The sequence below is a fragment of the Falco peregrinus genome, chromosome 7 (genome assembly GCF_023634155.1).
Source record: "Falco peregrinus isolate bFalPer1 chromosome 7, bFalPer1.pri, whole genome shotgun sequence".
NCBI classification, from domain to species: domain Eukaryota; kingdom Metazoa; phylum Chordata; class Aves; order Falconiformes; family Falconidae; genus Falco; species Falco peregrinus.
The window spans coordinates 87,004,974-87,031,608 of record NC_073727.1 but is presented as its reverse complement, the minus strand read 5'-3'; the positions used below and the strand labels follow the sequence as shown (position 1 = coordinate 87,031,608).

Here is a 26,635-nt window from a genome sequence, read left to right as displayed (position 1 = left end):
CTCAGACAGCTGCCGTGGTCATGCACAAGTGATGGCTCCAAAGATACGGTCCCAATGGGTTTTATTTGCGCTCCCTCCCCGCAGCAGACGCGGCTGGTAACGCTGGGTTGTACCTTGCTCTGTACCACTTCATCCCGTGGTACTGACTGAGCTCGCCTTTCCTCCTTCAGTCTCTCTCTCCTCTTCCTCAGGCTTCTTCCACGGTTAAAACGCGAGACCTGAAGGCAGACCACACTGTTACGCAGCGATGTCACACTCTTCCTACCACAGAAGCCAAGTAACAGGGCAGACCTTTTTCACCTCCATGGCAATGGATAAAGGAGGGCGTGCTGCCAGATGGAGGCTGATGGGCCAAGCACAACGTGGGTGTTTATAGCCACGAAAACACACCACCGCCACCGAGCTGAGCCTGCCGGGGCACTCTGCTGCACCCTGGGAGGGTGAGCGCCTCCTCCTGTGTCCTCAGGCTGGTTGCCAAGCCCAGCCCAGCCCCTCTCACACAGAGGTGACCAAGAGGAACAGGCCAGGGATCACACCCCGATACAGAGCCCTCCCACGTGCCTTCTGGGCTGAAGAGCATTTACAGCATTTCACACACAGCAGCAGAATATAAACAGGACGTTTTGTCCCCATTGCAAAGCATCTTCCAGTGGGAGCAACCATCCCGGGGATGGGATGTGTCTGAGGCAGGTACCAGAGTGACACAACCCAGGAACATTCTGGGTACAAGGCAGCTTTCTAATCACTGCAGGGAACAAGTGCCTCTGGCCACTCCATCCTCTGCTGGTCAGGACAGCGGCACCACTCACAGCGCCTGCTTAATGCTGGGGCTTAATCCAGACACCGTGCTAGGCGTGGGGGTGAAAGGCTCCACATCCACAGACCTGAGGCCAGCACACAACGCCAGCAGAAATGTAGGCACCTTCCACAGCAGAAGATTAAGGACCAGGGGATGTAGCCTCCCGAGGTTGACTGGCCTCAGCTCCATGGGTATGTGTGTGTTGGGGAGGGGTTTGTAAGATACCTGTGACGCTTTAGTCAGGAGAAGCGCAACCTCAGGGTTATTGTGCTGTCTGGCAACCTCTAGAGGGGTCTGACCTGCCTGAGAGCAAAAAGAAAACACCATTTCCTTCAAAACACAAGCTACTAGAAAAGTGGAATTTCTCCACCCAAGGTTAGTACATGCTCTGTGCACAAGAGTAAAGTGACCAGCTGCTCTCATTTACCCAGATTTAATTCAACTCTAACACCCAAATATTTCCTACCAACGATATGAAGAGCGTTGAAGGGGGCCTGCGTTAATACCAGATACCAGAGAAACTCCACGTCCTGCTTACATTGTTGACAACGGATGCATCAGCCCCTGCCTCCAGCAGCAGCTTAACCACCTTCCTGTGATTCAGAGCAGCAGCTACATGGAGCGCAGTATCCCCTGCCTGCAAGTCAGAAAGCAGAAAACAACCGTGTAACACAAGTCCTTGGGCCTCACCCTGCAGAAAACACGCCTTCCTAGAAGATACTCAAGAGGTCAAAAGACCAACACTGATGCAACAGCTAAGCTTGAATAAGGCCTGGTCAATTAAAAAAACGCAGAGCTGGGAGGAAAGATGGGGACAGGAGGGGGCAAGGACCTACTTCAGCCTTGTTTTGAGAAATGCAGCTGGGGTTCTGGTGACCTGGTTTAACTAAACCAAGTGACACACAATGCCGCTTATTAGAGACAGCTCAGCTCTAACACCAGCAAATGGGTACGACATCTGAGGGCAGAATCAGTTTTCCCACCAAAACCTCCTTTCTTTTTTTTTTTCTTTTTTTTTTTTTTTTTTTTTTTTTTGTTTTTGCAGGTTTGATTATTTGGTGCACAGGTGGTCACGTATCGCATTACTCGGAAAGAACCAGGTAAGTACCAGCAGCGAGATGGCTGGTGTTCTCTTCGTGAGATTCCTCAAGAAAAACAAGTTTTGGACCAAAGCCAGGAGACAATCCAGGTCCAGCACTAACACAGTGTTCTGTCCTTGTCCCGGTGCAGTGTGGTGAAGACAGCTGTGATCAGATTTAGGCACTGGTAACAGAGCCAGCAGCTGCTCGAGGGAGACTGGACACGTGTATATAACGCCCTCCTGTCCCCTTTGCCTTCAGAAAATTAGATCTCCTTGAGACTAGTGAGTATCTATTGCTCGTTGCGAACTTGGATGAGGCATATTCATAAATAAAATCATTATATGTGCAAATATGGAACAACTCAGGGTAGTGCTGGGGAGTGAAGGAGTGGAATGTCTCTCTGGGCCAGATTCACACCAGTTAATCTTAATATTCAGTAGCTCATTTTGTAAGTTAAAAAACTCATTTCCAAATAAAATTACATAGTAAATTTAACATGCTGAAACCCATTTTGTTTGTTGTAGTATCTCATATCTAAGACAAAAGATTAAATGCACAGATCAGAAAACATCTTTATGATCCTCAACTACATGTGGAAAATTTCCCAGGAATACGAGACAATGTGGTTAAGCACCACATAATCTGTTTATTTAGCAGATTTAACACACTTTACTGTACTAAATCCATTCCCTTCTACCACCCAATTAGGCTACGCTATAGATACAGCAATCAATTACTTCTCTATAAAACAGCTATGGATGATTAATGCTAGGTTAGACTAATCATTGCTTTGAATTTAAAGCATACTTTTTCTTCACTTACATCCTTTCAATTCCCCCTACTGCAAAATGCAGCAAAGTAAAGTATTCCAGAGGAATCTGCGCTTTTGTAGCACCTGAACATGAGTGAGTTCTGCTTCACAATGTCTCTGTAATGGCTGTAGGATCATTAAATCCTTGTTACGGTGGAGAAAATGGGCCCCCATAAAACGGGTCTCTCGCCCAGTCTCATTCTGCACAGAACTGGTAACGACCCAGGAGCACCAACTCCTAACCCTATGCTACCACCCCCGTTCCAAACCCCCCTTTACACCAACACACCATTGCAGAACCTCACAAAAAGGCAATGCTCTAAAGAAATGATGCAAATGCGATGGCAAAATAATAAACGCCCTCATATGCGGTTACTTTAAGGCTATTCCTAAAAGCTTAGGCATATGGCGGTACAGTGACACAGAGTGAAGCGGGATTACTTTGGTAGGAATCCCTCTTCCCAACAACTAGCTGTATGCAAAGGGCACAGAGTCGCAATGAGGTTCATGCACTGACCTGGTTCTTTTCATGGACAGAACAGAAAGCACTGAGCAGCACCCTAATGATGGGCAAGTGATTATAACGAGCAGCAACATGCAGACAGGTATCTCCTGCCTGCAAACAGAAACAAAGCTCTGAGCATTGAATCGCAGTAAGAAAGCTTGTGCTTGTCATGGTGTTCAGGGATGAAATAACCCCATTAAACCAAAAAGGGCAGTAACTGCCACACCCCCCCACTGAACAGCAACGCTGTCTTCTCTGCAGTACAGAATCTACTGTCACGGGTGGGAAGGTGCAGCAAGAGCTGGGGTCAGGCAAGGTGGGGGTACGAATTCTTTAACCACTGACAGGAAATACTGGAATTAAAAAATGCTGGTTTACTGCACTACAAAACCTGATTTACATTTTTCTGTTAAATCTGTTCTGAACCACAAACCAGTGTGATTTGGAAACTCAACTCGGTGTTGCACATAATGAAGCAAACATGAGGAGTGTGGGCCAGAGCAGCGTCCCCACCAGGGGTGGCACATGCGCAGCTGGGACTGGCAGCTGGGAGCAGAGCCCCACGGGTTTCCATTTCTGTGTGCCTCTGCCCACCTTGTTGTCGAGCAGGGACAAAAACATCTGGCTTCCTTTTGTAGATATTTTTTTTTCCTTTGTCATGCCGGAATCATTATACAATAGGAAGAAAGCTGTCTGAAATTGAAGTCACCTTGAATCTACCTAATTTGACAGACCAGTGCACAGTATGTATTATCCGTCTCAGCGAGCACAGGGACTTTCACCACTCTGGCATAAAACCCCTTTAAGCTTTCCACCTTTTTGAGAGAGAAGCCCTTTTGCAGAATTGCACGACAGCGTATGGGTCGGGCCATCAGGACCCCAAAAAGCAGGAAAGGACCAGCTGCCTCAGTCTGTGCAACAGCAAAACCCTCTTTGGCTTCTTCCATCCCTGCTTAAGAGATGGGTACAAGTAGTGCATCGCTCAGTCCTATCAAAAGCATTCCTGTACATGATGTATACAACGGCTCGTTAGTGGGCTTCTTCAATAGCATATATAATAAAAACCACAGCGTAAAGCATTTCTGAGTATTTCTACAACTTGAAGCAATATAACTAAAACAAAGGCCCAGAAAAAAAATAACACGTTCTTTTCAAAACTCACATTATTTTTGAGGTCTGCTCGAGATCCTCCAAGCAACAAAACACGAGTACTCTGGGAATGGCTGTTCTGGCAAGCCAGGTGAAGAGGTGTGTTACCTGCCTTAGAGGAATACAGTAAAATATAAAAGCTGTATTTAGAAATTGGACATAAGCGTTAAAAAATAAAGCCTCACAGGTCTTCCCGCTAGAAGATCCACCCAGGAGTGGGAAACTGTCGCTGTTATTTTCCCAAAGATATGAGCTGAATGAACGTGGAGACTGAAGTACCCTCTTCATCATTAAAATTATTTATCTGGGATATAGTAAAGGGAGAAACTGGACAGTCTAACGATATCTGTGTTAGTCAAATCTGTTTGCAGGAAGCAAAGACTCTAGAAACTGCCTTGTTCCTTAATATCAAACAGCACTATCAAATATTTCATTTAAAGAAATAACTCCTGTGTTTCGGGTTTCCCCCGTGCACACACACAAAGAATCATGCTGCCATGGCACAGCATCTCTGATCTCAAGTAAAGCCAGCCGTGACTGCTGCAAGGTGTTAGGCAGACGGGGTCACAGTAACGTCTGTTTCCTTACAGCTCTAACACGAACCAGCTCCAAGTCTGGCTGGGTCTGTAGGTGCTTTCACAGGGCAGGATGCAGATTTTAAGCTATCGGGAAGCTTCAATGTTGAGAAAGCAGGCCAGTCTCCAGCCAAGATGAGAAGAGGCAAAAAAAGCAACCCAAACCCCAAAGAACCACACGCTAAGGTTCCTGAAAGAAGTAAACTTACAGTTTTTACAGACAGAAATCAAAGAAGAGTTTGTTTGTGTATTGTCTTTCTAACACTGAATGATTTTATTGGTCTGACGAGTTTTTCTGGCAGCATTTGGCTTCTGTTGGCCTGAAAATGTTTGGGGGTTTTGGCTATTGGGAGCTAGAAATTAAACCAGCTCAAGTAAAACGGGTTTCCGCATTTACTAGGCTGCCAGTTCACCTTCATTATGTCCTTTACTTTGTTCCCTGTGCTTTCAACACACCGATCAAAGCTGCAGGGTTTGAATTACAAAAGGCCAACTCTTGGTGTGGTCTTTGGTCTGCATTTCCACATTACAGGCTCTTTCAGGCCTGAATGTAGCTGGGGCTTACTGTGGCAGCTACAGTGGCTACGGCAGACATGATTTTCTTTCTCAGCTAAATTGCACTTTAAGCATCAATTTTTTCCCTCCTGGGTTTATCCAGAAAAGCCTCTGCAATGTCTTTATCATTTGCTGTTTGGAAGGTCAGCCCTGGTGGGAAGGCAGAGAGGTCCTGTGCAGCAGGTGACGGGTGAGGTGCTGTGAGGTGAGGACCTCAGTGGTGGAAGAAGTCACGGAGCCGGTGCCTAGGGTCAGGGCTCGCAAATCAGGCTCATCTGGCTCATCTCCCAAGGGGCGACAAATCTCTCACCACCTTCTGTGAGAGGGAGAGCGGGTCCGAGCTGTACTGATGTGGGGGTCCTCCCTGGTCTACTGAACCTCCACTGAAATGTACAGACTGATGGAGGATCTAAAAGGCGGCCACAACCGATCTCACGGAATGATCTATTCCAGTGTGATTGCTGCACAGGAGGAATACTGCTACCCCGGTGGTTTACCCACGTGTTGTCCCATTCTTCAAATGCCTGCCTGACTTGCCTTTAAAATCCCAGGTCTCCTATCTGTCCTCTGCATTTCACTTAATATAGAAGCTGTCTTCAATTGCATTGCTCTTTTTTATACTGTTCTCGGGGTGCTGTGCTGCAAGAAGTGCATCCATACAAGCGTTCCCCAAGCAGTTTCAGGCGATATTAATCAGGAGTTACAGCAAATAGAGCCAAATCCCTCCCGTCTTCTTCTGCTTAGCAGGATATGGCAAATCTAGCAGGCTGTATCTGTCCCATCCAGCCAAAACTGCATGATGCCCAGGCGTAAGTCAACAGCCCATAGGGTGCTCCTGCACATGGCACTCAGCCCTGGCTGCCTGGAAAGCTGTCAGAAAGATTATGCCTTTTCATGAGTAACATAAAATGTTGAGAGACCAGAGAAACCATTTTGGGATTAAGCAGACTTAGGCTCTTCATTTTTCTTGAAATCAAAAGGGGTAAAAGCCCATGCGTGTGTGCAAGCAGGCACAATTCCCACATTTTCCAGCAGCTCCTGAGAAAAGATCCTGTCTTAAAAAACACCCAAACAGTGAAATGCAAAGGGAGAGGATTGTGTGGGTAAGACATCAAAGAGCAGCGCAGGAGCTGCTCACGCAGTATTAAAGTCTGCCACTCATGTTTCAGACGTCAACCCCGCTGAGCTATTCTGTGCACATGCTTTCCAAGAGAGGCTGTCTCCTGTTGACATACGCTGTATTGTAAGCTAAATCTTCTAATACCCTGAGGCATCCAAGCATGCAGGATAACCACACTTGCATCTTAAGCCCGCACCTTTGTACAGCAGTACACGTACAGGCATAGCAAGCCTAGCCAGGGATAGCAGTACCATGGTTCACAAGACTATAAAGTCAAGCATGGGAAGTTGCCCAAGTCCCTTTGATACCAATCTAGGTAAACATTACAGCAAAAACCATTACAAAAATAAAACCTGGAAGTTGGAACAATATAAAAGAAGGAAGACAAATAAAATAATATCAAAGATGATGCAATTACAGACCACAAAGTGACCATGCTTGTATAAACATATGTATATATACTGCACATATACACGTGCACATACAAAACACTATGCCCAGGCACCGTGCCTTTTTACTCAAAATCTTAGTCCTTGGCCAGCTGTCTCCTTTCTTCCTTTTCTTCACTAGCCCCTTTCAGCTGTAGTTTTAGAGACATGTTTACCAAAAAACGCTCAGAGATCCCATAAAGCCATCCCAAAGCCCTCTCACCTCTAACAAAGGGCACGGTGCCAACTGTGCGATCTGGCTGACCCATCGGTCCAAACCCGGACTCAGCTCGCACCACAGGCTGCTACTGCCATTTCCCAGACTATTCCATTAACTCTTGAATTAGTGAATTGAAGTTTCCCACAGGTATTACAATTAGAGTGGAACTAAAACTCCCTGCTTTGTTATCCTCTCCTCTAAACTGCTCTCAAGGTATTATAAATACCAAGAGGAACATAATCCAGGTTCATTACAAGATTTTGGTAAAAGCCTACACTAATGTATATTAGGAAGAACTTAGTAACAAAAGATACACTATTATTTCCCCTCTGTGGCTTACGTTCCTTTGGTTGTTTAATTTTTTTTTTTTTAAAAAAAAAAAAAAGATTCTGAATGCCATTTTCCTATTAGTACAATTAGTTTTCATTTTAAATCACACCAATCACAATGAATCCGCTTGGTATAAATTAAAGCACCATGGGATTTCCACAAGAATTGCAGCACACCTCAGCCGTAATTAATGTATCGTCAACGTGCTATTGAGTTCCTCCTGCGTCAGCTATCAAAATATGAATTTCCTAATGCCTGTGGCGGAAGCATCCAGGCGCAGTAAATGCAGAAAAGGAAGAGAAAAAAAATATCCCACTAAGAGCTGGTTCCCCACCCGCTGAGAAGTGCCATGGCCAGAAATCTCCAGTGCTGAGAATCTGCCACCTTACACTGGAACTGAAAGCTCCTCCTGCATGGGTCTCACCTTGTTCTTGGCAAGAACATTGGCTCCTGCTTTAACGAGCACTTTGGCAGACTGACTGAATCCATGCCAACACGCTTCATGAAGAGCGGTGTTCCCATCCTGGAGAGCACACACACAAGAGAGGGTTAGTGCGCTGTGTCCACACGCGCGGTAGTATTACATATCAGAACGCAGCAGCTGCATACCCCACCTGCTCACTTGAAAAATAAAACATTTTCCTTTCCTACTAGCTTATTTTTTATTTTATTTTTAGAAGAGCGTAAAAATATTGTTATTCCTTTTGTTTGGAACTTGGAATTAAGTTATATTTACTCCCAAACTAAATTTACAGCCCAGCATTCTCAGTTTCTGGGATAATCAAGAGAAACTGCAGTGTTCTGCATAGAGCATAGCAAGATTGTAAATTTCTTTAATTCCCCCGTTAATGAGCTGAGAAGACACTCTTAAACCAAAAACTACCAGCCTGATATAAGAAATAACTGTAACAGTCATTTATATTAAGGATATGGTACAGCTTTGTTTTCAATGTAACTGTTCAAATTACTTTCAAAGCATCCAGTACTTACTCAGGAGGATAAACCACAACTTCCTCTCTGAGACCTTAACGTTACTGGCTGGCAAAGCTGCCACCCCACAGGGCTTTGCTTTCGCCTGTTACCTTGTCTTGTCTGTCCAAAGCACACCCCTCTTGAATCAGAGTTGCTATAACATCGGTGTTCCCTACGACAGCAGCCCGGTGCAATGCTGTCTGATCCCCCTGCGAAAAGAAGCAGATTTGCCATCAGTACCACTCCCACCTCATTTTGACTCAACGCAAACGCATACGACACACGCAGGGGCCTGCACCTTCAACACACGTACCGCTCAGATCCAAACTGCGTTTGAAAACAGTCCCCGTAAACAACTATCATTAAAGTTTCTAAGATTTATGAAGTTATTGAAAGTATCAGAGAGCTACAAACCAACTGTTTACAGAAGTTTGCAAGTCATCACAACCCCATACACAGCGCTGAAGCGTTCTAAAAATACGGCAGTATTAGGGGGCAGTGAATGTAACACGATTTGGCACTACATGTCCAACAATCAGCAGTATCTGTAGGGAACTAAAGGGAATCACAGGCTGTCGTAATTCATCATAATGATCCTCCAGTACTTAGACTAACTGGATGAGGCTCTCCCGTTTTGGCTCTGATTGCTCCATCAGCCCTACTTAGGATAAGGAGCATGAGATGAGATCGGTCTCTTCAGCACCTCTGATGAATTTACCAATTAGGACTAGAGTGGAGGCAATCTTATGATGAGGAGCACAACTGCAAGACCATCAACTTATTTCATCCAAGCGACTGTGCGATCCTGACGTCCAAACAACTTACGTTGCTCATTGACCTGCCATGTAGCAGCACCAAGCAAATTTCTTACATCAGTTTATTTCCTTCATGGCCAACTTTTCAAATGATGCTGATGCGGTCATCTTGTCTGACTGCCCACCCATCTCCCCTCTAACAACTGTTGGACACATTTGCTTAGCTAGAGAGCCCAAGATTAATTTTCTACAAGCCTTCCACAAACTGAAAGCTAGAGAGACACAAACTACTGGCCCTGCCCATCCAGGGTTATCTATACACTTTTATGTGCATGTTGGTGAGACCCGGATAAAAGAGGGGGAATAGGAGGATTTATGCAGCAGCACGTAAGGGATGTGAGACGCTGACCGACGGGAATACGAGTTGCAGTCGCTTCACTGCTGCCACAACAACCTGTCTTGGCTTTCCTTTGAAGTTGCTTTGAACCTGCAGTGCTGAAGCACAGCCTGGGTCCAGGCACAAAGACAGTTCAAAGCTGCGCGCAGCCTTTTTTGGGGATGAATAAACAGACTGAGAATCCAATCTACTTCTGCTTATCTAGATAATGGTCATCAAAAGCACGTGCAGGGCAGGCATCTGCGCTGTACCCTCAGGGAAAAAAGCTTGCAGGAAAGCTAGTCCTAAACAGATCGGAAATTTTTCTACTACAAATATTTATCAGAGAATACGAGATTATATTAAATACTAAAACTAGAGGAAATTCTGTATTTTCTGTCCTGCAGTCTACAAGTCTTTAGATAACTGGATCATTTGAATAGTTTGTTCTCAAAGGCAATTAGCAACTCACTTAAAGTTGCTCTTGGTGGGGTTCTTTTGTGCCAACGACACCAAAATTGTTACTAATTGATTAATAGTTATTATAAAAACAAGAGCACAATAAGCACTGTCAACCACAACCTTTCAGTAACCCCTGTAATGCCTACCACCACTAAATAATTAAGTTGACTTATAATCATGAAGTTGATTTAAAAAAATTGTGTTGAAGGCTTTTTTTTAAAAAAAAAATTGCTTTCTATGTTTTGTCTCCAGAGGTTACATACTCTTACTTTTGTTCTTGTCCTTATCAAGACTGGAAATGTATTTTAAGAGATTTTGAACAAAGACAGTAGTGGTTCCAGAAACTGGGACTTTTAGAAAAACAGTCTTGGAAAGCTGACAGCACTGCAATGTCTCTAAATTTCTGTATTTCTTGCAAAGTTAAAGATAACCAAAATACTACAGCAAATGTCCAAACTATACCATCCCACAAGTGCAAGTGTCAGACAGATTCCAGTAACTATCACTATAAAGAAATCTGCTTGCCAAGAAGCTGGGCAAAACTTTAACACCCTCTTTGGGTAACGCACGGTACTGATGACGGGCAAGCTACTGCTGCTGCAGCAGTGGGTTGTGTGGACAGTGCAAAGGTCATTCTGACTCCCATGAAGTGGAAGATAATCTGCCAACCTATCCCTGCCAACTGGTACTGCCGCACCAGCAAAACTACAGAAGATTTTATTATAATAAAGACTAAAAAAAGATGACATCTGCCATTGCGACAGATGAAGCTTGATCAATGGTTGCTGCTTTTTAACAGCCCAGAAAATTGATCGTGCAGAAGACCAAACTGGGGGCAGGAATGGATTCTATTTGATTTAGTTTATACTTAAAAATCTTTTTGCTGGGCCAGTTTAAATCAAGGTTATTCTTGTCATAAGCCCAATCCCACCACAGTAATTGCGGTGAGGTCAAAGGCCATTCAACGTTTTGGGGTCTGACGGTATGACAGCTACTTCTAATGGCATTTCAGTTAAATTAAAACCAAACACATATTTGGAAAGCAGGAAGCACACCTCACTGCTGCAGGAGCAGGTCTCCTCGGGAGCACAGCCCATGTGCTGGGGGGCCATTCACTGTGGCTGCAGGGCGGCACTGGGACAGCTTCAGCCTTGCCTGGGCTCTGTCCCATACTGTATTCTGGTCCCTAAAACAGAAGCCTGGGTAGATGAAGGGACACGGGTCCCGCAGGTGGCAGGCTCAGGTGCCTCCTGCCCAAGGTGTGGGCTTTGGTGCTGACATCTTCCCTACACAAGTACAGGGAGAGCCAAGGATCTAAGAGTAAGGTCCAACCAGCACCTTGACCGGGTGAATAAATACCTCATCCATGTATCAGGGAGTGTCAAAGGATCTCTCAAACCCTGCCTCACCTGGACTGAGGCACCTCCCAGTGAAGAGATGGCAGGTATCAATGTCCTGGTGAAGGTCCCTACCACCCCTAGGGCCCCCTCAGCCAGCAGGGCAGGACCGGGTTGACTGTCCCCTCGGACCTCAGCACACACATTAACCTTCAACTGCTTAGAGGTGCTGTGGAAGCTGAACCACCTGACTGTGACGGCCTCTGCATGTCAGTCACTGAGCAACCCAGCCACAGGTGGTGCAGCCCACCTACAGACCACACTGCCTGCACCCCTGCGCTTCCAGCCTGTCCTGCCCCCCCATCAGCAGGGGAGCAAACCCCTCTCTTGCCTCTTATGGAGTCAGAGAACACAGATGAGTTATTATTTTTTCACAATGTGAATTTTCAGACAGTGTAATCACTGACTCATGTATCTTTATTAATTGCTAAAATAAGTGTCTCTGAAAGCGCTCATCGGAGTTCTGCCTTTAGCAAGGCATTAGGGGGCTGTTCCAGAGGCTCAGAGAGCAATTACACTGGTAAATGCACATTAACTGCCCAGACTATTATGTTGGGCACAATTTATGATCTTATTTGTAAGTGATTTGTGCCTTAGGAACACACTGCAGTTCAGCAGCAATGAAGAGAGATAACTCCGGTGCCGTGCCATGCAAACGTGACCTTGACAGCAACAACAGTCTGCCTGAGTGCAGATGTGGGCCTGAAGCCAAAAAGACACCTAGGTGCTTAAGTGAGGCTTGGTAGAATTAAGGCACTTAAGTCTATACCGATGCATCTCAAATCCCCATGCTCAGCTGCTGCTTAGCCACGAAAGCAACTCAAACTCGGGTGTTCCCACCCCAACGCCCCAGGCACCTCGGCTTGCACGCTGCTACAGGGCACCACAGACACGGTGGCACCGCGGAGGCTGTCGTGTAGCACACCCCCTCCCGACACAGGCGTCTCCCCTCCTCCCTCTTGCCCTGTGAGCACCCTCATCACATGCTTGCAGGAAGAAGCTCCACACAAGTTGCAGGTGCGCAACTTTGAAATGAGACCGGTGAAGGAGGTGGCCACTGGCTTTTCTTCAGCAGCCGAAAGGTTATGGAACTCACCTGGCCTGTCTTGCCGTGAGAGCACAGCCGTGTTGAAAGTTTTAAGAAAAATCTTGGTATTCACTGGGCTAGAGAGCGGGAGATGATGGGAGACTGGGATGGGAGACTGCATCACGCCGCGCAGAGGACGCAGGACTGCACACCCTGGGAGCTCTGCCTGTAACAAGGCTACTGCACAGCAACGCCCAGCACCAGCAGGTACGCTTCCGAAGGGTGAAACCACGTTTTTTACAGAGAGCTTAAACACCTGCTTTCAGGAGAAGGTTTCGGGCTGGGAGTCCTGAAGAAAGGCAGACAACTAAATCTTGACTTTCTCCACGGATTTGGGCATTACCTTTTCCTTTAGCGCTTCTGTGTTGGCTAGGCTGGTGGCGCCGGGTGTTTGCAATTACCTCCCGGAGTCTCCTCCTTTGCTGACAAACTTAAAGCATGGATGCAACCACTGGGACCAGGCCCCTGGGAACTGGATAGGCATCTATTTTACATCTTTCACCCCAAGGGAAAGGAAACACACAAGGAACTTACAAAAGGGTTTCAGGTAGGTGTTAGTACTCCTGCCTGCTGTCCTGGGTTATTGGGGTCTCTGTTACAGACTCCACTGCCCAAATTTAACGAGATTTGGTTGACATTAGTTTGTAATACATGTTGCTTTTTCCTTTCTCTGATTAAAAAAGAAAATACTAGAACCACCATATCTTGTTTTCCTGCACGCTCCTATTCTCCAGAGCGTCCATCAGTTGTACAGTCTCCTTTAAAGCCCCTCTCCAGTGTCACACTTTGCCTCCTCACTGGCTCTCCATGTTTGCAGAAATCACCAAACTGTCTTGCTACAGGAGAATTGCACCAAAATAACTAGCAAAAACCTCATGCCTTCAATCCTGACACAAAGTATCAAAAAACACTTGCAAAGTCTTACCCTATGAAATCAAACCATTAAATCCACGGTATAAAGTTCAAAATGTTTTAAAGTTAAAATATCTCCAAGTGCTAAATACTCGCAGGGGCATACAAGCATAGGTGGATATCCTGGAGCAGCTGTAACAAAGGCAACCAAACGTGCCCCAGTGTTTCTCAATGGCTCTGTGCTGCTCTCCTCCTCCTCTGCTAAAAAAGGGCAATCACCACGATACACAGTAAGAACAACTTCACTCTGAAAGATAAATGACGATGCACGACCAGCAGAAGTGATCAAGGCATGACAAAATAATCACAAACGAAACAAATGACAGTTTAAATGAGACTGAAATGGGGGTACAGGAATAAATCACTTTTCATATTTACATTCAGCTACAAATGACTGTGAACTCCGGGTTCAATTCCATTTGAAATTAATTTTCTGCTTCTTAAACAGGAGTTTCCAGAAAGGGAGTTTTGGGGCCTCAGGCCTTTGTTTTAAATCAGCTTGTTTTCCCAGTTAGATTCCCAGAAAGTGCACAGGGGGCAGGAAAGGTGACGCAGAGCGCCCAGCACGCAGCCGGCCATGCAGTCATGCACCGCAGAAGAGCTCGGTCATGCCAGACCACCACACCAATGTTTCGCAGCATGCAGCCAGGGGAGATGTCAAGCTCAAGGCAGGGTTGATGAACAAGATTTCTAACCTCCTTCTCTCTTTCTGATCTTCTAGGTTCCTTCCTAGCCCTTCTCTTCTGGTTTCTCTTATCTTTTTCGTCCTTGATTTCCTTCACCGGGACAACTTTCTCCTTGACTATTTCTGAGGTGTGTGCTGTATGGATACTCATGGACCATTCAGAGATGGCACTGGCATCCCAGTAAGAGTTTTCAGGATTGGCAGGGAGAAGGAAAGAGTTAGCTCCCGGGGTGGCGTACTCTACAGAGCTGGACTCCACTGGTTGAAATTCATAATAATCCCACTCCAGGCCACTGGAGGTCATTCTTCAACTAATCCTTACGGCTCTTACTGTGTTTTAAAGAATGTATCTGCAGAACATGAAGCGAGTGGTTTAATCTCTCTACGACATCTAGCAACTTTAAAGTTTCTGCTTATCGTGTGGCAGATGAAAAGTTAGTCTTGCATTCGTTGATTAGCTAAAGAGAGTCAGCTCCAAAATAAAGTATGTTTACGTTTCTCCTGTTATTTAGAAAAATAAAATATAGGTCATCTTTTCAGAACCTGGAGGGTTTTTTGTCTTATTACAACAATGCCACAGACAAATCAACTAAGTAATTTACTGTTCGATTAAATATGATAGTCCCCAATCTCATGAACAATTTAATCTCTGAACCTAAATTTGTATTCCTGAAAAACAGCACTGAAATGTACAGATGTTAATCAACGCTTGAAACTAAGACGCCTTCCCTGCCAAATAAGCGCACAGTAAAAAGGTAACCGAAGGCATAATCAATAGATTGCAACTAAAAGAGAATACAAACATATTCTGTGCGGCATAAATAAGGTGTAAAAATGAATTATACAAGGAGAAACCATAAATAGAGAACCTTTTTTGAAGACCTATGTAAAAGGAAAGCAGAAATATTTTAGTTAATACCTTTCATAAGCAAAAATCTTCAACTGGAGTTTTAGCCTTCCTCCTCCTCTGAGACAAATCCAAACACACCCTCTGAGACTCTGCATCTCCTGAGGCTCTCCTCAACCCCAGCCAAATTACTAGTACTAAATACAGAGCTAAAAATCAAAATACATTCTAAAGAAACAGTATCTGTGAATCAAGCATGCATCTACTCTGTTCAGATTAGTCACCACATTTAGAAGCAGTATCCCATTGTCATGAACAAAGCCCCTCAGAAGCTTGCAAGGCAAGTGAAGTAGGTCTTCTACAAGCTGAATATTTCTACAGTGCAAGACTCATTGCTAAAGTGAAATGATGCCAAACACTGATTTACTGTTTTTCCACTATGGCTACCACGTTTACGTATAAACAGCCTAGTTTTTATTCCTAGAGAATTAAAAAAAACCCCAGACTTATTCAAAACCCAGATTTCACACAAACCCAATTTGACCAGATCAGTAGAAGCTCTTGCATTCTTAAAGCAGTAACTTGGTTTTCTCAGGAAAACTGACTGTACTTGTAAAGTACCTGCAATTTTGTCTTAAATACCTGATGAATCATTTTTGCTGGGAGAAGTCAAACAACATACTCAGGATACATCTGAATAAACTGATACTCCCATTATGCTTGCAAATCTGCTCCATTTCACAGATGGGCACAGGGAAAGAATAAAGAGCACAGGAAGCAAAGTTTCTTTCTAGAAAAACAAGTTTAGTCGAAAGCTGGCTGCACTGGTACCCCAGTTCTAAACTTGTCAGACAGACTGCTCACATCTCACAGGGTAACAGCTACTCATGAAGAGAAGGAAACCAGTTTTCCAATTTCTACAGGTATTTAAGACTCTCTAGATGCAAACGAACACCTAAGGGGATTTTCAAAAGGCACCTAGACATTCCCAGTGTCCTTTTAACAGTCATACAGGTGCCTCTACTAACCGCCTTTGGACTTCTAGGTCCTTTGAAGAATCTTCACCATATTTATTGCAGGGGGAATAAAAGCAACCCTTCCTCAAATTTGTTCCAGCTTGCTATCAGAAGTTAGCAACACATCTGAAAAAGTCATGGTTATTCAACTGCTGCTGCACATTTAAGTTTACATCTTTGTTCGTCAGAGTGAGGTAACTAAAACCACGTTACCAGTCACTCCAATGTGCCTTAAAGCCTGGTCTTTAGAACTACTTACGGAAAACCAAGAAATTCCAGCAACTCGCATATTTTACCAAATGAAAACAAACTACCATTTGCTAAATTCAAACCTGGTTTCAGTGTGCGTATGCTTCACCACAAGACAGCCTCACAGATGCAACCGGCCCCACATGGAGTGTGGCTGCCAGCAGGGCGATTTCCCTGCAACGCTGCACAGTGCTCTGGGCAGCTGCTCAATGCTCTACACGCTGTGGCATGTGCCTACACAAAAAGCATCTCCCACTTCAGGCAAACATCACAACAGATTGTGTCCCCCACCTGACATCCTCCAGTGGTTTTCCACAGAATACAATGAACTCTTATTTCATTTCTGCACCAAGTGGCATACAGTAACTCTTACTCATACCCGCCTGATGCAACCAGCTCTTATAAAGCTCTGCAGCTTGAGCAAGAGGACCAAACTATTCATTGAAACAACATATTTTACATTGTCTCCCATATAGTTTTGCATCTCCAAATTATAGCTTACATCTCTGAATTAGAAAATAGAGAGACGGGTTTTGTTTTCATCTAATCCTACTTCAAATAAGTGAAAGCCTACTGTTATTTGCAAATTACCTTTTCTCCTCCACCCCAAGCAAGAAGGTTGTATCTACTTACATCATCCTGAATATCCAGGTCACAACCTGCCTTCAACAAAACCTGGACAACGTGGAGATGACCCTTGTGGGCAGCAAGGTGCAGGGGGGTCCGGCCATGCTATGAATGAGAAGAAAATAATAATAACTTAAGATGAATTTTTATGCATGGTAGTTGACCAGAATTTTATCTGATTTTCCTCTTTCTTCTGTTCATACCTTGCCCTCTGAAACCTGCAATAGCAGCAACTGACACATATTAGTGTGCCAAACGCTTTACCTTAGTTTTTTGTATGCTGAAAACTCCTCCTCCCCCTTCTGCAACATTTCAGTTTATCTCGATGACACTCTACAAAAGGGACATTATATTCTTCCTTACAAGCTTGGATCTGGCTTTGTGTCCAAAAAGAATTCACGTCCCTTTTGTTTCTGTCTCTCTGGAGCACAGAATTGTCAACTGATTTCAACTTCGCTCCGTATGACAAAGTTGCAGGAGCAGGCTAATACATATATTGTAATGGGTACCATCTTTGCAATAGAAATAAAAATTACTGGACTGTTGCGTATGATGTATGCTCCCCTTAAAAGAAATGGAAGGCTTGTAGTCACTCCAAGTGACTTCACGTGTACAACAACCAACCTCATTTTTTGCCAAAGATCTGTCAGGTTTTTTAGATAATGCTGATTTTTAAACAAACATTACCAAGTTCTAACCCACATGAAAGAAATAGTATAAATATTCAGAGGAAATTCGATCCGTGGTGTAATCAAGGACAGTTCCCTAATAACAGAAGGACAGAAAAGGCATATTAGTGAGATGGATACATGATGTATGGTTTTAGGAGGGGAAAAAAACCAAAAAAATTGAAATCTTACAGTAAAATTAGGTTGGTTTTTTTTTAAAAAAGGCACCTCCCCAACAAATGGGTTCCAAAAATCTAAGTGAAATTACAAGAGGAATACTATAGTTACTTGTAACTGAGTCCCATTTGATCATCCTTTGACAGAATTTAAAATTAAACATCTCAGGAAAAGCAGAATAAACTGCTGCTTCTAAAAGAAGCATAAGAATCCACGTGAAAAGAGGCTCAAAGAGGGAAGAGATTGTAAGAGGCAGTCTGGACAACAGAGAAGAGCTGCAACAAGCGAATCCCTAAACATTTAACCACACAACCTGAAAAAGCAAGCTCATAAGAGAAAATCAAAAATTTACTCTTGCTCTAGGAAATTTATAGATACATACATAAACATATAAAAATACATACACATATTTATAAAATCTCAAAGCATCAACATGAAAAGTGAGTGAAGCACCTTAAGAACTGCTAAACAGGAAGACTCTTAAAACTGTTCATTGCAAATTTTATTTCATCACAACTAAGAAAAAAGGATTCCAGCCATTGCTAAAATCACAGAGTAGCTTCACAAAGAATCCAGTTTTCTCCACTAGGCATTTTATGTGATAAAGGAGAGTTACATCACTCCTCTATCTATTATATATCTATTTCTTCATTACCGCTGCCATTGTGTATTTTTCCACCCAATGATTTACCCTGCAAAGAAGATAAACAGACTTAATATGTCACCCAGAGAAGGAGCCAACACCTCAAGAGCTGTCTGAATACTAGTGGCCTGAGGTAAGCAGAAGGCAACCATCAGCTCTCTGAGGTTTTAAGCAACTTCTCTGTTGGGAAAGCAACTTCCAAGTAAATAAAAAAACCAAGCTCAAGACAGGATTGTGTTCACATAACAAATGCCATATCCGCATAGCTGGTAAAGCCACAGGAATTCAGCCTCTTCAGAGCAAGAAGGAAAACCAGTGTTGAAATCCACAGAATGGCTGGGGACAAAATGTCTCACTACTGACTAGTTGTGCCACGCTCCTAAAGAGTTAAACGTTGATTAATTGTCCTACACTATTGATCTGAAGGGCCAGACCTAAGGGAAAAGTCCTCACTCATTCTTGACACGCAGATCTTGCAAAAACCAAATGTTGTCTCCTGCTAGTGGCAGCAGCTCATACCCACGTGGGAAACCTCCGTTCCTGCCCTGCAGAAGGTGTGGGAAGGGCTTGCTTTTGGCCGTCACCACTGCCCCCGGGTGCCATCCAGCCTGCTGCCTGGGCGCTTCTCGCTCAACCCGGCCACAGGTCCCTAAACACCTGCCCCTACGGTGAGAGGCACCGAGATGCACTGAGCACTCTTCCTTCTCCATCAGCCTGGAGGAGAGCGGGGGCTATGTCGCTGTTCCAGGTAACTCAATAGCAGGAGACATTAAATGTTCCCAAGTAACGTGGGGAGAAAAAAAAAAAAAAGGAAAAAAGAAGGGACGGGGGGGGGGGGGGGGGGGGAATGGGGAAAGAGGGCAAAAAGAAAAAAAAAAGAGAGAGGAAAGCAAGGGGGTGGGTGGGAAGAGAAAAAGAAGGGGAAAAGATGAAAAACAAAGAAGGGGAAAAGAAAAAGGAAGCCAGATAGCCAGATGGACAAATCATTCCCGCCTATGAACAATATGTTTGGACTATGAATATGTGCTCCAGCACATTTAGGCTTATGGGTTCTGACTTTTTCTATTACTTAATGGAAATAAGTAAATGACCTAATCTGGGCATTTCACTTCTCCACAGGTTACTAATATATTATGAAGACAATTTATTGCAATCTGTGCATAGAGCAGAAAAAATCCCAAACAAACCCAACTGAAGCCAGCTCATGTACTTTAAAAGGAAAACAATGTCAACTATGAATATATCCCAGCAGGGAAACTTTCTGGTAAGATAACTACCTCTAACCACTGAAAAAAAGCAGATGTGCAGCCACAGGTACTGTGTTAAAAGTAAATTAAGAAAGTAGAGTATGAGGCTATTTCAATGTGAGGGATATGTTTTCCACACCCAACAACCTCCCAGGCGACTGCCACACAGAGCGTGCCAGGTGGCAGAGTACAAGCCCAAGAAAAGGCTGCAAAACCGCAGAAGATCCAGATCACGTGGCCTTCACCCGCCTTGCCTTTCGGTGCCTTACCTTAAAATAAAGCTGCCCTGGGGCACAGGCTTTCCTGGAGGAGGCTGCCCTCGCCCCAGGGAGCACAAAGTTCTCCCTTCAGTGGGACCAGCCTCCAGCTCTCCATAGCTGGACAGCCTCCCAAGCGCATGGCCAGCCACAGGAGACGGATGCTGGAGAAAACGAGGGCACTTGCTGGTGGAGACCACCATGGGGCCAGGGAGAGCTTCCAGCAAGGGTTGCCTGGCTGTTCCTGTCACTCAGCCAACAGAGATGCATGTTAACTGCATTTCCCCTATCATCATCTCCAAACATTCAAAAACTTCAGCCAGAACCCCAAAACTCAGGTTTAAAAAGAAAAACTAAAAACTGAGTTATTGAAACAGAAGACTAGAGGATTATTTTTATTCCAGAGCGCTTGTGTGTTTTGAGATTCTCTACCCAAAAGCATAGGTTGAGGTATCCCACCTATCAGAGACCCCTAGAAACAGACCTTCAGAGACCAGAGCTACTGCATACACGCAGTCCTTGAGCTCCTCCCCTACAAAGGGACACTATAAATGAAAACCATGACCCTACCGAGGATGGGAGAACGAGGAGGAGGATCAGCTCCAGCACATTACACTGATTAAAGGCTCCAGCTCTCGGAAGAGCACTGATCACCTCAAGATTAATCATAAGCATGCAAGAACTGGCAATGCCAGATTTTCTTTTTCTTCCCAGTAACATCAAAATGAGAGCAAAGGTGAGCGGTACAGCTAGACAGTGTTCCAGTGCAGGCAACACAAACCCTGGAAAAACACTCCCACCCACCTCCCCACACAAACATACGTAGACACTGGCCTGCACACACCAGTCCAGAACAGACCAGGAGGGAGACGCAGGGCAATCTGTCTGCCCCTTACACTGTGATGACAAACTTCGCGCACAACCGGCTTTGGAGAGAAATGTTCAAAGGGTCCACGCCACAGCTGCCAGCCCCAGCAGCAACAGTCAGAGCTGCTCTTGCCTTCACATCTGTAAGTCAAACCAACAGCCCACAAAGTTTTTCTCTCACAGCAATGCATCCTACCTAAAATATCTAGGGGGAGAAGAGATGAAGGCAGATGACAGACAAATTTACCTCTGTGCGTCTTCTCCATAAAGACATTTCACACTCACCACTGCAGCACCAAAGAGGGGGCTTATCTGAATGCACGCACAGGTCCGAGCGGGAAAGGAAATATATACGAAGAGCCTCCTAGATGCTCACTGCAAGGAGACAACATTAAAGCCAGGCACTGCTTAACATGCAGATTACCAACTTAAAAGCTTGTGAGCATTTCCAAATATGACCTGTAATGGTTTGGGGGTCATTACAGAAATACAATTGAGAGACTGCTACAACTTGGGATTAATGAACCAATAAAGCAGTCATTCATATAAAAAATATGCAATTTGGACTTCTATTCAAATGTAAATAATTGCTTCAGCAGGCAACAAATCATACAAATGCTCTCATGTCACAGGCTTATTGACAAAATAAATGGGACCTATTACACTAAAACTGCAACTTCCAACAACTGTGACCCGCTGCTGTAGCTATGGGGCATATCAGGTTGCAGCCAAGCACAGTAAACAGCCACATGAATTTCAGCAGTAAAATGCAAGGTTACCGTGTTTGTTTGTATTTAATCTGTATTCTAACTGCCAGACATTGACAGGTAGCTGTCGATACATACCATTTAAAAGCAGAATTTTTTTAGAGCAGCTGCCAATGTATGCACTCTGCAACCAAACCCATACAGGGGAGCCTTAGCACCATGAGCCACGTGATTTTTCCTTGTGTTTAATGTATTTGTAGATACTTTTATGAAAGTAGATTCAGTTCTCCATCTCACCCTGCTCTTGTGCTGCACAAGGACTGTTATTTATTCATCCATCCTGCACTTAGACAAAAACACGTCTATCCACGTTTTATTTGAAAGCTTGAAAACAAAAACTAAGTCTTGTCACAGAGTTATTTTTTTTGTTTCTGAACTTAAAAAGTAAGAAAACAAAGAGAATTTCTTTTTAAAGAACTCCACATGCTCTGAAGTTGAAATCTTGATGAGAAGAGAAGTACCCCAGCATTACAAAAGTGTTGCCATATGGCAGGTTCACAACATGACTAGTTCAAAAAATAAGTCAAACAAACAAAAATTACCAAATCAAACAAGAAGCACTACCTTTTGCATTTCTAAGGTTTTTTCCATCCCTTTTCCACAGAATTCAATTTTATAGCTATGATCTTAATGCTATGCTCCATAAGAAAAGCTATATTCTGCTTCCCTTGAAAAAATAATCATAAACCCCACAGCACTACACAAATTACATTAAAACTGCCCGTACTACCTTTATGACTTCCTCTGGCAATCTTTTCCACGTTTAACAAAGAAGTGGCACACTCCTCTGGGTGTGCTTGCTAATGCGCAGCTTTTTCTGGCACTGCTAGTTCTCGCTGTTGAACGCTACGCCCCATATTGCAACACCCCAGTGAAACCCAGTGCCCAGTAACGCTTTTGTTTTTCTGAGCTGTAGTGCAGAGGTTCAGACCTGGAAATTTCATCTCCAGGCACAGAGCTTCCATTCACCTCGAAGTACCTTGCTTCAGCCAGACATCCTTGGGATACACCAGAGGCTGATGCCTGGGAGGTGAAATGCCGCTTCTCTTCATCCTCCAGGCACCATTCTGGGGACAGGATTGAGAGAAGAGCCAACCTGATCCAAGATGTCACTACCACCACTCCTCCTGTGCCACTCCTAGTGGTCCACAGCCCTCTCCCTAATCTATCTCGACTCATAAAATAAAAATAAAAGTAAGCCAGGAAAAGGAAAACAACATCCTGGGAGGACAGCAAGGCAAAGCAGCTCAGCAGAAGTCCCAGTGCTTTCATGACAAAAACGCAGCTGTCAGTAACTACAGGAAGCAAGCTCTACTACAAAAAGGACTGAAAGAAGGGACCAGCTTTCTTGGTTGGAAGAAAAGATTTATCCTAGGCTTAGTTCTTAATTTTCCAGCTTCTACAGCATATTCACCAAAATACTTTATAAAGGCACCTGGTTATTGGATCAGCCAATTTGTATGATCAGTTGTATAGGGTATTTTTTGCCCTTTTCATAAAGAAAACAGCCATAAACTTCACACCCGTGAAGGAAGTCAGACAAAAAGGCATGAAACCTGAAATTATCATTTTGTCCTACCAGGCAGAGCAGCAACAGAGCACCCTGGTTGAGAAGGTGCCCTTTGAGAAGAGCGGAGCCATGAAGCCTCTGCTGAGCACCATACCATCTCTCGGCCACAACCCCTCACGGCTGGTGGCAGAGATCCCAGCACCAGGACAAGTGCTCGATGCATGTTCAACGCGGTGCCACCAGCACTCTCCTGCTCTGGGCTCCCTGATGTCAGATCGTCAACAGCGGTGTGATCTAGTGACCACCAGCTCTTCTTCACATATTTAAAAAGACTCAAATCTGGAACGAGCCCCAGTGTCCTCGCTGGAGTCGGGGAAGGTGCACACTTCCATACTGACCTCACCAGCACAGCTGCCTTGCTAGTAACACTGTCAAAACAAAACAAGTGCGTGCCTGAGGAAATGTGTAAGTGAGCACGTGGACACACGGATTCTCCATTGAGTTTTGTTTCTTTTGTATTCTTCTTCTAAAATCATCTACTTAGAGGTGACAGAAATGAAGTACTATTTTGCAGCTGAACAGTCGTTTACTGAAGCAGCAATTAATGACATCATATGACCTTCCATATATATGATAAAAACAGAACTGGATCAGCTTGCCAGCTATCCAGCATTTAATAGTACTTGGTTTGTTACAGAAAATATCCTTTATGTTTCTTAAGCTATGATCAATTAATTCTGTTTGAATAAAGAACTCTCTAGCATTTAGCTCTAGATCTCTGTGTAGTGTTTTCCACAAGAACTGCTCCGCACTTACAGATGCATATCAGAAATATATTTTAAAGCCTAAAGTGATGTGGAAACTTTCTCTCTCTCCAAAGAGCTTTGTCTCTGCATGTCTTCTTCCAATAAAACTCATAATGATAGAATTCAGCAGGAATTTTGGCTGACAAGTAAAAAACACCCCTTTTTAAAAAAAATTTTCAAGCAAATCCCTAGAATTTAAAATTAATTTGACAGAACAAACTGAAAATTATGAATAAAAGCAGAAGATATACAGGTAGAAGAGAACTAAGGCATGCATGTGCATACATTTCTTTCTATGCCTAATTTTGCAACAGGTTTTATCTTGGGGAGGGAAGAAGGCTCTGAGTTTCAATTTATCTGAAAGCTTGATCAATAGTTCTCTGCTACAAGCCTGCCATCTAATTTCCATCCTAAAATTAACGCCTAACCTGAAAGAAGTTCTTATTTTGTACCTGTTCTGCTTCTTGAAAGACTGCACAAAAACCTGGCTCTATGATAGCTAAAAAATCCCTTCAAATTTCCAGTTTAAATATACTTGAGGCTAGTTTACACATGCTTGCTCCTGTGACAACCTTGTCCTTGACTTTAAATGTCTCTTTCTCCTTCCAGCCTTTGTGTGTCACCAGATTAGCAAACCCAGCTCTTCCAGGGTATGATTATACAGCTTTTCACAGGCAAATATGCACATGCTCTCCCTATGCAGCTAGATGGCTGGGTGAGAGCCAGACGCAAACTGGATAGGACATTCCTGAGCCTGAACTGATGGGCTTCGATGAGGGCAGCAGCTTGGTCTCATGCCTCGTGGTTCACATTGAGTTCACCTCTATCTGGCTCACAGCATGGGAGGTGTAAGTGTTTGTCTCCAAAATACCACATGCACATAAACTCGGTTGCTCCTCTGAGAACCTCTCCACTCCTCCGAGCACTTCTCCACAGTCTTGCTGACCTGACTTCATTTCTTCTGAGCAGGGCTTGTCACCAGGCTACCCAAGTACCTCGTCTGTGCCATCTGATGATGTGCTGGGATGACAAGAGGGACAGCTTTTGTCATCCCCCCTCCCTGGGCTCCATGGGGATGACCCACAACCTCGAGGAAAGAATAGTTACAATCCTGTAGTACCCGGTTAGCCACAGGGACGGTCTCAGACATCACCAGGGAGCTCAACTTTCCAACAGAAACACCAACACTTTGTATCTATCAAAGAGAGGCCACTTAGTCTCGGCAAACAAAACTTACGAACACCAGGTGTCCTTGGATCACTCCAGCTTTCAAAATAAATACTATCTACAACTCAAACACTGCAAAGGAATTGAAAACAACTGTCACTGACAGATAAAAAGAGGAAAAGGTAAATTACTTATCAAATACACTCACATTTGCTTTCTATCTGTAAATAATAGCTCCTCTACATACAAAATGTTCAAAGCAATATGGAAATACAAATAAAACTAGATACAATGGGGGACAATAGTTCCTAAAACCAGGACGTCCCAAATTTCATGTTACAGCTATAAAGATCTAACTTACCTAAATTATTTTTAAGGGTTTTTGCTGAACTTTCTCTGCAACAGCCAATTCTATCTCATCTTTTATATCCTAGTATTATTTATAACATGTTGAGAGTTAGGAATATGTGAGTATCGGTTTGAACTCTCTTAATATCTAAGCAGAAATCCTTGGATGCTGACCTTATATCGAAGGTACAGGGAACACCGTTTGCAACCCCCAAGTATGGAACTGACCGGGAACTACACAGCACGAATCAATGAAGATGTCAGGTATAAGCAAGGCCGTTGTACCGAGAGACTTCAGTGGCAAGGAACACTTTCTGTGTACCTTTACCCTGCCGCAACAGGTGGCTTTTCCCCATCCTCTCACCAAGAAAGATGGGCACTCTGAACAACTTTCCCTCGACAGTGATGAATCGCTCCATTCATCAGTTCACACGGTGTTCAAAAGTCAATGCATGCTTTGAAAAATGTTGCTGCCCCTCCATCGACACACTACGTTTCTAAGGACTCTGTGTTCACCACAGCCGCATCCACTGGGAAGTGTATAAATACAAAACATGCCCTATATTCTAAATTCACATGAGTTATTAAGTATAAAATTTAAGGAAATCTAAACACTAACCTCAGTCACATTCAGACTGCTAAAGCTACGAGGGCATTTTCACAGACAATGGTCTAGGAGTTATGTTAGTTCCCAGGGATTTTGCAAAGCGTTTTTCTCTTGTTACCTTGGTAACCGCTACCTTGGCACCCTTGTTGATAAGCTGCACCACATTCTCCACTTGGCCTTTGTAGGCGGCTACGAGCAGGCGTTCTGAAAGCACGGCGACCACATCCTGCTGGCTCATGAATTAGGAGATAAAGGTTTTCAGGTTTCTTCAGTCCAAAAACAAAAGCTTGGGATTGGTTCAAGCAGCATGCAGGCAGGCAAGGAAGGACCGCAGCTCCCTGGACAGCGCCGTTATTGCTATGCCATCCTCTGGACCTGTGGATCAGAAAACAAGGCTGCTGTCAGCAGGGTTTCAGAGATGGAAGCGCTGCAGCAGCTCCTCCCAGAGTGTTGTCTTCACACTGCTTTGGGAGGGGGCTGCAAAAAACCCTCAGAGCCTCCTGAAGACGTTGCACTTCTGTTGCAATGCAGAGGCATGTAGACAGTAGCACATCTTCAACGTGCCCTCAGTCCCCCTAGTTTGGGACAAATATCCTTAACTTTCTGAGAGCT

The 26,635-nt window shown here is 44.2% G+C and overlaps 1 protein-coding gene across 3 annotated transcripts in view; it reads right to left on the bottom strand.

Moving 5' to 3' along the window:
- The window catches only part of ANKRD6 (ankyrin repeat domain 6), a 102,679-nt gene that overhangs the window by 9,424 nt on the left and 66,620 nt on the right, over positions 1-26,635 (bottom strand). For all 3 annotated transcript variants that reach the window (XM_055810742.1, XM_055810743.1, XM_055810744.1), the window contains 9 exons: positions 26,142-26,398; positions 16,966-17,064; positions 8,657-8,755; positions 7,999-8,097; positions 4,360-4,458; positions 3,210-3,308; positions 1,338-1,436; positions 1,025-1,102; positions 114-218 (listed from right to left, as the gene is read on the bottom strand). In XM_055810742.1, the coding sequence (XP_055666717.1) occupies positions 114-218; positions 1,025-1,102; positions 1,338-1,436; positions 3,210-3,308; positions 4,360-4,458; positions 7,999-8,097; positions 8,657-8,755; positions 16,966-17,064; positions 26,142-26,261 (897 nt within the window). In that variant the 5' untranslated portion in view covers positions 26,262-26,398. The remainder of the gene's footprint in view (positions 1-113; positions 219-1,024; positions 1,103-1,337; positions 1,437-3,209; positions 3,309-4,359; positions 4,459-7,998; positions 8,098-8,656; positions 8,756-16,965; positions 17,065-26,141; positions 26,399-26,635) is intronic.